Source organism: Oryctolagus cuniculus, chromosome 12 (assembly GCF_964237555.1).
Source record: "Oryctolagus cuniculus chromosome 12, mOryCun1.1, whole genome shotgun sequence".
In the NCBI taxonomy this organism is placed as follows: domain Eukaryota; kingdom Metazoa; phylum Chordata; class Mammalia; order Lagomorpha; family Leporidae; genus Oryctolagus; species Oryctolagus cuniculus.
In genome coordinates, this window is record NC_091443.1 from 109616006 (window position 1) to 109628237 (window position 12232).

General features: G+C 66.9%; 1 protein-coding gene across 2 annotated transcripts; it reads left to right on the forward strand.

Moving 5' to 3' along the window:
* Positions 1 to 1373: 1373 nt before the first annotated feature.
* Positions 1374 to 11976, forward strand: INSYN1 (inhibitory synaptic factor 1). 2 transcript variants are annotated; one of them, XM_051822301.2, is made up of 3 exons: positions 1374 to 2501; positions 2862 to 3575; positions 11153 to 11976. In XM_051822301.2, exons 2-3 carry the CDS (start codon positions 3420 to 3422, stop codon positions 11885 to 11887), a joined length of 891 nt encoding a protein of 296 aa, XP_051678261.2. In that variant the 5' UTR covers positions 1374 to 2501; positions 2862 to 3419; the 3' UTR covers positions 11888 to 11976. The 2 variants fall into 2 exon arrangements, with proteins under 2 accessions (XP_051678261.2, XP_051678262.2); XM_051822302.2 differs by lacking the exon at positions 1374 to 2501 and having other exon boundaries at positions 3512 to 3575; positions 11153 to 11227; positions 11323 to 11976.
* The last annotated feature ends 256 nt before the right edge of the window (positions 11977 to 12232 follow it).

Below are 12232 nucleotides of genomic sequence, written 5' to 3' on the forward strand. Positions count from 1 at the left end.
TAATAAAGAAATCATTTTTTTAAGAGCTGAACTTTGGGAAATGTCACCCGTCCCCACTGACTGCCCCCCATTCCTCACCAGCCAGTCAGTCCTCAAGGCCCAACAGCGTGGCTCCTGTCACTCCAGCACCACCAAGACGCCCCTGCCATCACCGGTGACAGCCTAAGGACCAGGCCAGGGGGCCCTTCCCGTTGCTTCTCTCACAGCCGCTCTCTGGAGCCTGGGACACTGGGGAGCACCTGCCTCCCGGGGCCCACTCTCCACCCTCCTGGGCCACTTCCCCATCTCACCCACAAGCTCTTGTCCCAAGGTCCCAACCTGCACGCATGGCTTTTGTTCCCTCTCCACTGTCAGTATTGGTGGCCAAACCAACCGACCCTACACCCCCAAGACCCTGCCTCTCCCATCACCTGGAGCGTCTTACCTGCCCCTGGCGGGTTCTCCTCCCCCTCCCCACACAGCCGTCCACCCAGCTTCATGGCTCAAACTGCTGCCCAAGTCCTCAGCTTCCAAAAGCCTCCTAATGGATGTGGCCCCGAAATCCACCACGTGCAGCCCCCAGGGGGCTCTCCTAAGAAGGCAGGCAGGCCCAGCTCACTTCCCGACCACCATTGCCTCCCCACCTCTGGCAGGGGGTTGGAACCAGGGCCTCCTCTGAGCCTCCCTGCTCCCCGTCTCAGCTGACATAACTCCCGCACCCGCACCCTGCTCCCTGCCGGGCTGCCACTCCCCACCTCTTCCCACACTGACAATCACGGGGTAACTCCTACTCTGAGAGCCGCTCCAGGGCTCTGCCTCCCGGGAAGAACCTGCCGGGCTGAGCATACCTGCTCGTCCTTGTCCGCTCAGGGTCCCTGTGAGCCTGCCTGCTTTGCCTTCCTGCGATGTGTACACAGAAGGTGCTCAATCAGTGTTGAGAACATGGGTGAACAACTGGAGAAAGTGCTGGTGTCCGCGGCACACCTGTCACCCCACCCAGCAGCCCCCAGCCCGGCCCTACCCAGAGCTGGGCAGGCAGCAGGTGCTCAGCCTGGCTGGCTTCTCTTTTCCGAATTCACCAGAGAGCAAACTGGGTCTGGGGTAGCTTGCAGGGGCGTGGGGAGGGTCTGGATTCCAGAAACAGCCGGCAGGGAAGCTTAGAGCTCACCGCAGTCGGGGCAAGGGGCGATGGGGGTGCCTAGGGTGCGAGGCACTACGTCCCCCGGCCACTGCCCCTGCGGGGCCCCGGGGCAGCGGGCGCGGGCCTGGCTGGCCCTGCCCGGCCCGGCCAGGTCCGGCGAAAGCAGGACCCTCGCCCTCCTGGCGTTGAGACCCCGGCCGCGCCCGCGCGGGGAGGCGGCGCGCGTGTCGCTTTAAGCGCTCGCTCCCGGCGCGCGGCCGGCCCTTCCCCGGCAGCCGCGGCGAGCTGAGCGGGGAGAGCCGGGCGGCCTCGCAGGGAGCCAGCGCCCGCCCCGGGCGGCCAGTCCCGCGGCGGCGGGGCCGGGGCGCGCGGCCTCCGGGAGCGGGCCCAGGCCGCGGAGCCCCCGGAGCCCGCGGAACCCGGCGGAGCAGGTCTGGGCGAGGCCGCGACGAGGCCCGGCCCCGAGCCGGCGGCCGGGGCTGCGGAGCCGCGGAGCCGAGAGCGGCGCACGGGAGGCAAGCGCGCGCGGGCTGAGCGGAGGCTGCGAGCCCGTGCGCCCCGCGGCCCGGCCCGGCCCGGCCCGGCCCGGCCCGGCGCGCGCCCTCCCCGCCCCTCCCTCTGCCCTCGCCCCCTCCCCTCGAACCCTCCCCTCCGCTTCTCTCCCCTCCCCTCGCCTCCTCTCCTTCCCTGCGCCGGGCGCCGAACCCAGCCGGGCCGGGCCCCAGCCTCGCGCGCTCTCGGCCGGGCCCTGCGGGGGACCCGGTCCCGGCGGCCGGCGCTGCCCCTCCCCCGGGACCGCGGGCTCCGGACCTTCCGGGACGTGGACTGAGCGGAGCGAGGCTGGGCGGAGCGGACCCTAGCTGGTGCCGGAGCGCCGACGTCGGGTTCTGGGCTGAGTGCGCGCGGGCGCCCAGCGCGGCCGGCCCGCTCCGGGCAGGCAGGGCAAGCGGAGCTCGCGGAGCCCTGGCCCGCCGGGGCGCACTGGACAGAGCGAGTCCCAGACGCTGCCGGCCGGGGGCGCCGGGCTTGGGCTGAGGACCCCCTGCACCCTACCGGCCGCTGACTTGAGCTCCAGCGCTGGGACCGGCCCGGAGTCGCCTCGGCCGCCCTGCGCCCGGGTCACCTGTGGCCTCGGAGCCCTGAGCCGGCCAGGTCTTCGCTCGCTGCCCACCTGGAGCCTGGTGGGGTTTGAGGGCTCTCGGTCCTGCCCCGCCCCCTCCCTCCCGCCGCCCAGATGTCCCGGGCCCCGGCGCGGAGGACCTCGCCCAGGCCAGGAGCTGAAGGGTCCAGAGAGAGGAGCCCGCCCTAGGGAGCCTTGTTGGGGGGAGGTCCCCCAATATCATCTTGGGGCTCGGAGAGAACGCCAGCGCCCCCACCCTCGGTGAGTCGGGGAACGGGTTCCGAGGGCGGGGGGGCGGGGACTGAGACGCAGGACGCCCCCCCCCCAGGGGCCCTGGGCATCCAGGGATGCAAAAGGGGGGGGGGTGGCAGGCACCGGGGCGTGGGGGTGGGGCGGCGTGGCGTGGCCGGGCGCCCCCGGAGCAGCTGAGGACTTCAGTCCCTGGCAGCGGGGGCTCCCTCCCCCCTCCAGAGGAGGAGCCGCGTTGGAAGCCGTGGCCTGCACAGCCCTCCCTAAGATAAATAGATGCCCGGCGGCCCGCGTGAGGGTGCAGGAGTGCCGAGGAGGGCGCCGCCGGTGCTGCAGCCCGAGAGCTGACGCCAGGCTCCCCGCTCTCCGCAGCCGGCTGCCCTTCTGTCACCCGCTCCAGCGCCAGCACGGAGCACGGAGCAGCCCCCCCCCCCCAGCTGGAGCACCCTCCGCTGTCTGGAAGACCCTGGCCACCCTCCCTCTTCAGGTGTCAGCCACCTCCATCCAGACCTCTGCCGTGGGAGCCGGCCGGGAGTCCTACAGGGAAAGCCACTGCCTCCCCCGCTCCAAGGGCGTCTCTCACCCAGAGTCCCTGCAGTGTCATCGCCCAGGCGGGCCGCGGAGTCCAGGCTCCGGGGGACATTGGCGCGCACGCCCACTGGTGCTCCCAGTGCTGAGGCCATTCCTGGGGCCTGAGGCCCCTCCCGCTGCCCCCTGCCAGAGTCCGGCAGCCTCTGCCTCCCTCTGGGGGGCTGCGTTCCCCCACCCAGAGGCGGAAGAGGCGGGGTGGCAGGGGCAGGGGTCGGGGGCGTGGGCTGGGGGCCGTTAAGATGTGGAGCTCTGCCCGGCCGAGGGGGGCTCCGTGGAGGCAGGCGCAGCGTGAGCCCGGCAGGGGGGAGTATGGGCAGGCCTGTGGCCACGTGGTAAAGGATGAACATTCGGGGGGCCCCGGAACTCGGGCAGCCCAGTGACTACCCCGGCAGCGGCGGCGAGCGGGAGCGGATCCGGCAGCGCATGAAGATGGTCATCGGGCAGCTTGAGGACATCCTGCGGGAGCTCAAGGAGGTGGCCAAGGAGCTGAGGGAGGTGAGTCGGGGGTGACGCCTGCCCCTGCGCCTGGCCTCGACCCAGAGCTGCAGGCTCGCTTGCCCTCACGTGTTAAAGCCGTGCCGAGCCGTGTCCGTGCGTGTCCGTCTTCGGGGGTGCCACTCTTGCCTCGTTCTTCTGTCCCTAAGACCATCACTGAGCTCCAGGGCTGGAGGGCCGCTGGTGTGGCGGGAGTGTCCTAGGTACCGTGTCAGCGGGTCCCTAGCCCCTGCCTCTTGGCACGAGAGCAGCCGAGGTGGCGTCGGCCACGGCTGTTCTCCTGGGACCTGAGCTGACCTCTTTGAGGCCATCCTCTGCCTCCTGACTCTGCCGAGAGGCCCTGGGAAGGTGCAGATGGCTCTACTGGGACAGTCCCCGCTGCCTGAGGCCCAGCTCAGACCGTTCCCTAGACTGCAGGAAGAAGCCAGCTGAGCCCTCCCGTCCTGGGATCAGAAGAGGCCGTGTGTGTGTGTGTGTGTGTGTGTGTGTGTGTGTCTGTGTCAGGGCTGAGGCATGGGTGCTAGCAGGTGTTGGAATCCAGGAAACAGTGGGGTTGGGGGCTTGCAAAGCTGAACGGCCCCCCAGAAACGCGGGAGAGTGTGCACCTCTGTCTCTTAGCGGAGCCCAGATGAACACTGCTGGGGCAGTGAGGTACACATGTCCTCGACCTGCTCCCTGAGCTGCCGTCCTGCCCAAAATGCACGGTGGCCGCCGGCCTGAATCTGCCCGCCGGGTGCCATGTCGCCAGCCAAGTGGGCTTTAGGCATATTCCAACTCCTGGTAACCAGGGGCCCGGGCTCTCCGCAGCCAGCTGTGCTGGGCACGGGGGCCCTGGGAAGGCTGCGGGGACAGTGGGTGTCAGCTCCAAGCTGGCCTGAGAGCCGTGGGGTTGTTTGGCGGCAGCTGTGGTTGGAGGTGGCAGGGCCTAGAGGGGAGGGGCACAGGTAGAGATGTTGGGACAGGAAGTGAGGTCAGGCCATGCTGACTCTCAGCCTAGTAGAGCTGGCCGCCAGGAAGTCCTGTATGAAGACGGGGTCGTGACTGCTGCTTCAGGTAGACAGGGGTGGGGGCGCTGCTGCCCGTGGTCTGGCCAGGCATCTCTGGGTGGTGCAACTTGGAGGGCGGAGGCGAGATGCCCCTGCCCCCGGGCAGCCTGTCTTCTGGTCTCAGGGATCCAAGGACTCCGATCAACCACCCCCTCCGGACCCCCACGTTCTTTAGCTGTGCTGCAGAGATGGTTCTGTGGGGCGTAGGAACTGTGTGGTCTCCGTCGGGCAGGACGCTGTCTGTCCTGGGAGGCCCTCCCAGAAGGCCTGGGAGCCAACTTGGACCTGACTCCAGGCCGCCTCCCGCCTGAGCCTGTTCCAGGCTCCCCAGGGCCCCTGTGTGCCAAGCTGTTTTCTTTGCTGTTGAAAGGAGAGAGGCCCAGAGAAGCAGAGGAGCCTGGCCCAGGTCACACAGCCCACCCATGGCAGAACTGCAAGCCCGGGACGCAGTCCTGATGCCCCTCCTGGGCTGGGTGGGCCCCCGGTGCCCTCTGCGTCACCCTGTGTCAGGAGCCCTGTGCACTGCTGTGAGGCTGTGGCACCAGCACTTGTTAGCAGGTCCCTCTCTTCCTGTCTACGGTCCCCTACTCACACATTCCACCTGGAGGAGACCCTGGCCCAGCCAGAGAGGGAGGAGTCCCCTCCCCCACAAACCCTGGCCTCTCCCAAGACTTGGGCAGGTTGCTACAGCAACCAGAGTCTACCTAGGTGCCCGCTGCCAGTGTCCCCCCCCCCCCAGGGAGGGGCAAGCCCCAGGATGGCGTGGGGTGGGGGAGTGGGGGCAAAGGGCAGTGGGCCAGGAGGAGGCAGGGGAGGCTCTGGGAGGCCCAGGAGAGAGGAAGAACAGCTAGGACCACTTTCCTGTGCGGTGGGCAGGGGTCAGGGTTCCAGCTCCGGAGACCTGGAGGGAAAGTAAAGGCCTGGAGGTGGAGACGGGCGGGCAGTGCTTGTGCCGCGGGGGAGCCGTCCAGGCTCAGCTCCCCTGTGCCACCCCATTCCCCAGCACCCGCTGCTCACAGAGGCTGAGAGTCCCTGAGCTTGGTGTGCTCATCTCTGACATGGGGAGGGGGCCACGGTGATCTTAACCAGGGCTCACCCCCGCAGAGGGTGTGGAGCTGCCCCTCCCGGGTCCCTCTCACCCTCCCAAATCCCTGCTGCGCAGCTCAGCCAGCCGCCCCCCTCCCCGTCCGTGGGGGGATCACTACCCGGACGCAGGCAGGGAGGCGGTGACGGTGCCTTGCGAGCTGCAGTTGGGCTGCCGGGGACGTCAGACCTTCATGAGCCTCGTCTCTCCAGGTCCCCCCGCCCCAGTCCCCACAGGCTCTCTGCGAGAAGCAGCCCAGCCCAGCTCCGCGGCCAGATGCCTCCATTCAAGTTCAGTTCCGAGCTCCAGCCCTTCCTAGCTGTGTGAGCTCGGGAAGTCACTTCGCCTCTCTGTGCCTGTCTCCCTGCCCAGCCTGTCCTCCGACTGCGGCCTCCCGGGTAGGGTCCCTGTGAGGATGAAAGGGGGTGTCGTGTGTGCAGTGTTAGCTCCAGGCTGTGCCTGCTCCGCCCGCAGCCCCGTCTTCCCCAGTGATCTAGCCTGGACCTGGGAGCGCAGGGCTGGGTGCTGGCCTCCTGGCTGGGGAGCCAGTGGGGAAAGGGGTAGTGATGGGGACAGGGAGGGGGTCTCCAGTAAGGTGGCTTTGGAGTAGAGACTCAAAGGAAGTGAGGGCACCAGCCAGGTGCGTGTGCAGTGAGAGGCAGCCAGGGTGCGGGCTGGAGAGGCGGGGTGTGCCGGGTCAGGGCGGAGGCCTGTGCAGGGGTGTGGTGTGATAGAGGAGGAAAGCATTGTGGGGGGCAGGCGCAGGGGTTCCATTGATATCAGAAATGACCCCCAGAAACCTGGATGTGTTGCGGGGAGGGCCCATGCTGTCCAGGAGCCCCCGTGTTTCTGGTGGGATTCTGCCTGCCCCGCCTTCTCCTGCCCCCGCCGGCCGGATGCTCTCCCTGGCCCTAGGTGTCGGGCTTGCCTTGAGCAGGTACTTGGCTGCCTCCTCCTTGGGATCCCCCTGCCCCACGATGTTGCTGAGCCGGGAGGCTCCGGTAGGATCTGCAAATTGACCCCGTGCCCCTATATCCTCAGGGACTCCTGGGGAGACCCCTGGTGTCAGGGCACACCTGCCTCCTCAGCCCCAGCACCTGGGGAGCAATGGAGGAGGTGTGGCGTGCCCTTTGCCCAGCCCAGGGGGTGGCAGGGAGTCCCCTGTCTGATGCCCTTAGGGAACAGCCACGGGGGCAGGTGTTTGCTCCGGCCAGGGCACGCCATGGGCGGTGCGAGTGTGAGAGCAGCGTGGCCCGGCCAGGAAGCAGCACAAGTGGCCAGGGACCACGGAGCCGTGCCAAAGTGGGTCACCCCATCACCCACCGCTCAGCGAGAACGGTGCGGGTTTCTTATTTTTTTCACGCTTGCCTTTCCTCCTCCTCCTCCGGACAGATTCACCGAAGCTCCCCGGCCAATTAGGCCAAACTGCAAGCTGAGAGCCCGTGACTCACGGTCAGCTCATCCCGCCCCTCCCCAACCCCCAGCATCCTCCCCCCCCCCAGGAAGATAATAAACAACGTAATCACAGAATTAAAAAATAATCAGTGGTCATAAATAATGCAGAATCCCCAGTTATGTAACCAGCTGCCCCAGGGAGCTGGAGGCAAGGGAGCCAGGAGGGGTTGTGGAGGGGTGAAGAGGGGCAGATAAGGGTGCCGGACCCCCGAGTCCTGGGAGAGGGGGCTGGAGGGGAGGGCTGGGGCCAGGCCATCCTGGGGTGTGCAGGCCATGCAGCAAACAGAAATCCCCAGCGGCTTCTCATCAGCCCTCCCTCCGTGCCGCCTCCTCCCCGCCCCCCGTCACTGGCTGCTGACATTGCGGTGTGTGGTGTGGATCCTGGGGCCAGGGTTCGCTATTTCGCCAGGAGCCCCGCGTCGGCCACAATACCACCGGCGTGCACAGAAGTGCAGCTGTGAGGGACGAGAAGGGTCCTGACGGGTGGGGCAGGTGCTCTGAGAGCCGACAGCAGGGCACAGGGTCGGCTGGCTTCCAGGGGAGGCACAGGCGGGGTCCCCCGGAGGCTGCTGGGCGCAGGCTGCCTGTTGCCGAGGACAGGGGGCTGTGTCTGGAGACTTGGGAGGGGCTGGAAGCAGAGTAGTAGCCTGGTACTGCGGCTGGCTGACCAGAAAGTTCTCTGGGCACAGCTGGACAGGAAGTCGCCGTCGGTGGGAAGCACAGGAGGATGCGGTTGTTCAGGTGAGGGGAGCGAGAGGCTGTGACCAGGACAGTGGCTGGGGAGACTTCTGAGGCAGGACCTGGGGCCAGGGCCGCCCTTCCTCCCTGGGGCTCCTTCCCAGCCCCTAGCACGAGTGCTCATGGGATGGAGGCGCCAGGCTCTCCGCTCAGCTTCTTCCAGGCTCTGGGTCTCCGCGTCCCCAGCGGCAGGCACAAGGAGACAGGCGGGCCCCTGGCTTGCGGGCTCTGTGGCTCTGTGGCTTATGCTGCTGCTTCTCTCCAGTTCTCTGCCCCAGCGTCTTTCCTTCTGTGTGTGTAGCTGCAAGGAAATCCCACCTGCCACATGGGCAAAATGAGTCTAAGTCAGAGGAGCGGGCGCTCGGCCCAGCAGTTAGCATACTCCTGGTCCATACCAGGGTGCCCGGGTTCAAGGCCCAGCTCCGGTTCCTGACTCCAGCTTCCTGCTAATGCAGACCCTAGGACACAGTGGCGACAGCCCTAGGGACTGGGATCCTGGGAGGTCTGGATTGAGTTCCTGGTTCCAGTCCCCTGCCTGGGGGCTGCTGTGGGAATCTGCAGAGTGAACCAACAGATGGTTCTCCCTCCCTCCCTCCCTCCCTCCCTCCCTCCCTCCCTCTCTCCCCTCTCCTCTTCCTCCCTCCCTCCCTCCCTCCCTCCCTCCCCTCTCCTCTCCCTCTCTCCCTCCCTCCCTCCCTCTCTCCCCTCTCCTCTCCCTCTCTCCTCTCTCAAATAAACAAATAAGAAAAAAAAATCATCTCATGATATCCAAAGAGAGAGGCGGGTTGCCCAGGCCGGCCCCACACCTGCTCTGCCCACTGGCCCCAGGAAGTGAGGCACCTGGGAAGGCAGCGGGCCTGTGGGCTGACCCAGTCCTGCGCAGTCGTGGTTTACTTGGGCACGTGGCGTCCCTTACGTGGCCATCCAGTGGTTGTGACCCGTGCCCCCGGAGCAGCCTGAGCCATCTTTGACGTCGGCCTTGTGGCTGGTTGGCTTCTGGAACCTGTGCGGCTCTGTCCCACCTGGGGGCTGCCTGGCTGGGCTGCCCGTGGGCTGGGTGCCGGAAGCCCCCACGGTCACAGGAAAGGTCCCCGTCGCAGGGCTGTCCCCTTAGTCTACACGGGGCCTGGCCTGTGCACAGTGCGTGTCGGTGGCCTACACCGTTCTGCTCACTTTCCGAAGCGTACTGTCATTAAGTCCTCGCAAGGGCCCTCTCAGGTGAATCATCCGTGCGTGAAGGAACTGGGCCCGGGGAAGCCAAGTAACTCGGCAGCTGGTGGGCAGCGAAGCCAGACTGGACACCAAGTCTGGCTGCAGAGCCCAGGGCCTTCAGGGTGTGGCGTCCTGCTGCTGCCCATGAAAGCAGGCAGTGTCTGCTCTGGGCCCGACGGCCCGGGGCCGGGGCACAGGCCTGAAGCCGAGGCTTGGTGGGGAAGAGCCACGGCCTTGGGCTCCTCTCCTTCCATAACCCTGGGGTGGGGGAGGGGTACGGGGGTGGGGGGGAGTCCAAGGCCTCCACAGGGCAGCCAGGGATCTCTGGGGACGGTGTGTGTGCAGCCTGAGGCTCCGGGGTCCCCCAGCTGAGCACCCCCTCGGGTCCTGCTGCAGCTGAGCCAGATGCACCCCAACCTTGTCTTCACCGAATACAGGAAGCTGAGCCTGGCCTCCCAGGGCTCTCACTTGATCTGGGGGTCCTCATGGGGGTCCCCACTTCCCCAGCTCTTCTGCGCCCCCAGCAAGTGGGGCGTCCTCTCCTGGCCTGCGCCTTGGCATGGACACCCAACCAGCTTCTCATGCTCACCCCCATAATCTCCTCCTGGACTCTCAGAGGCGGAAGGGACCTTGGTGGAGCACTGGGCCACCCACCCTCCCCAGGGAGAAACTGAGACCTGGAAATGACCCACATGGGGTCTCCCCTCCCACTTTGGGGCTTGTACCAGCCCACCCTCACCAACCCTCAATCCCCCCCCACACACACTGTGGATGTGGGCTGAATGAGTGATTGCCTTGGTTGCTTGGTTACTCCTGGGGAAGAGCCTGGGGCCGTGCTGGGAGCCGACTGGTCTGGATGTTCCCTGTGTCTTTGTCCCCGCCCACCGTGGCCGGCCTGGAGTGGACCCGTCTGCTCTGCATTTGCGGTTCTGCTGTTTTGCTTTTGGCCTGACTCTCCCCTCTACCATCCCTGGTTCCATCCCCTCCTGTGTCTCTAGCTGGGTCCCACGTCTTCCCACCGGGTCTCTCACCCTGATTTCTCTGCAGGCAGGGGCACAGGCAGGCACCTGTGCGGGGGTGGGAGGGGGAGAGGCGCAGGCAGGCACCTGTGGGGGTGGGAGGGGGGAGAGCAGGGTGAGGCTCTCACTGGGTGCCCTTGGCCCCAGCCCTGAGCCCGGGAGCGTGACTTCTTCTGAGTCCTTCTCCCCGCAAGCCAGGGGCCCAGGGAGGACACACAGGGGGTGTGGGGGGTGGGTGCAGGAAGAGGGTGACCAGCCAGTGCCACACGCCTGCTGCCCTCGTCCTGAAAGGCTAGGGGAGACCTGGAGGGGACAGTGGCTGGTGGGCTGCTGGTGGTCCCAGGTGCTGTACAAAAACCTGGACAGGGCCTTCCTTGTGGCTACCCTGAATCCTGTCCTCCCTGGGGGGAGTCCTGGGGACACTCTGGGGTCCTACTGCCCTTTAAAAAAAAGGTATATTTATTTGTTTTTAAAGGCAGAGTTAGAGAGAGGCAAAGGCAGAGAGAGAAAGTCTTCTATCTGTTGGTTCACTCCTCCGAATGGCTGCAACAGCCAGAGCCGTGCTGATCCGAAGCCAGGAGCTTCTTTGGGGTCTCCCACATGGATGCAGGGGCCCAAGCACTTGGGCCATTTTGCACTGCTTTCCCAGGCCACAGCAGAGAGCTGGATTGGAGTGGAGTAGCCAGGACTCGAACCTGTGACCATATGGGATGCCGGTGCTGCAGGCTGGGGTTTTACCCACTATGCCGCCGCGCCAGGCCCCCCACTGCCCTTCTGACCGAGCTCTCTCTGTCAATCAAAGGCTAACGGAGCCCCATCACCAGGGCTGTAGCTGGGTGGGAGAATGAGGGCCACAGCCAGCTCCGTCGGGCCCGGTCTGGACCCTCAGCTGGACCCACGAACCTGTGACCGCCAGCCCGACCGCCCTCCTGTAGCTCAGCAGCCGGGGTTGGGGGAGGGGGGCACACTCGCCGGCACGCAGCCCCACGGACCCTCCCATCTCACCCCCCCCCCCCCCGCCAGGTGGTGAGCCAGATCGACAGGCTGACCTCGGACTTCGACTTCGACCTGGAGCCGGACGACTGGACCACGGCCACGGTGAGCAGCACCTCGAGCAGCGACAAGGCGGGCACGGGCGGCCCCTTCGACCTGGGCCAGCTGGACTTCGTGACGGCGGACATCCTCTCCGACAGCTGGGAGTTCTGCTCCTTCCTCGACGCCTCCACGCCCTCGGACTCTGTGGACGGCCCCGAGGCCCGGCCGGGCGCTGGCGCCGACTACCGGCTCATGAACGGCGGCCTGCCCGTCCCCAACGGGCCGCGCGTGGACACCCCGGACTCCTCCAGCGAGGAGGCCTTCGGCGCTGGCCCGGCCAAGGGCCAGCAGCCCCAGCGGACCCCGGGCACGCGGGAGAGGGTGCGTTTCAGCGACAAAGTGCTCTACCACGCGCTGTGCTGCGATGACGAGGAGGGAGACGGCGAGGAGGCGGCCGCCGCGGCGGAGGAGGAGGAGGGGGGCGCGCCTCCCGAGCTCCCCCACGCCGAGGGCCACGGCGCCGGCCCCCTCAAGCCGGCCCCCGCTCCCCACAAGCCCCGGCGCCCTCCCTTGACTGGCGGCCGCTCGGGCCCGGCGGCGGCCCCTGACCACTTCAGGAGAAACAGCACAAGGAACAGCAGCACCCAGACGGTGTCAGACAAGAGCACGCAGACGGCGCTGCCCTACACGGCTGCCCGGCAGAAAGCCAAGGGCAAGAACTAGGGGCGGGCGGGCAGGCACATAGAGCTATATATATATAATATATATATTTAAATAATCGCAGTCATAATAAAATTTTAAAATGCCGAGGATCCGGCCCGCAGGCCCCCGGCGCTCATCTTGGGCCGAGGTGAGCCTGGAGGCACAGCCAGGAACAGGGCCCCTGCAGGGGTGTTTTGAGAGGATGCCTATGGGGTGTGTAGCGGGGAGGGGCGGGGCGGGGCCTGGCTGCTGGCCTGCAAGGCAGCCATGGCCCAGGCCCCAGGTGCATGTTGGAGTGCTGGGGACACGGCAGGGCTGGGGGCCCGGGGGTGGCCCTGGATCCCTTGCGCCTCCTCCTGAGAAAGC

Bases quoted from the DNA above. Each gene is read 5' to 3' on its own strand.
- INSYN1 (XM_051822301.2), top strand. From the start codon at position 3,420: ATGAACATTCGGGGGGCCCCGGAACTCGGGCAGCCCAGTGACTACCCC. The intron at 3,576-11,152 runs GTGAGTCGGGGG...CCCCCCCGCCAG, and splicing joins TGGCCAAGGAGCTGAGGGAG to GTGGTGAGCCAGATCGACAG.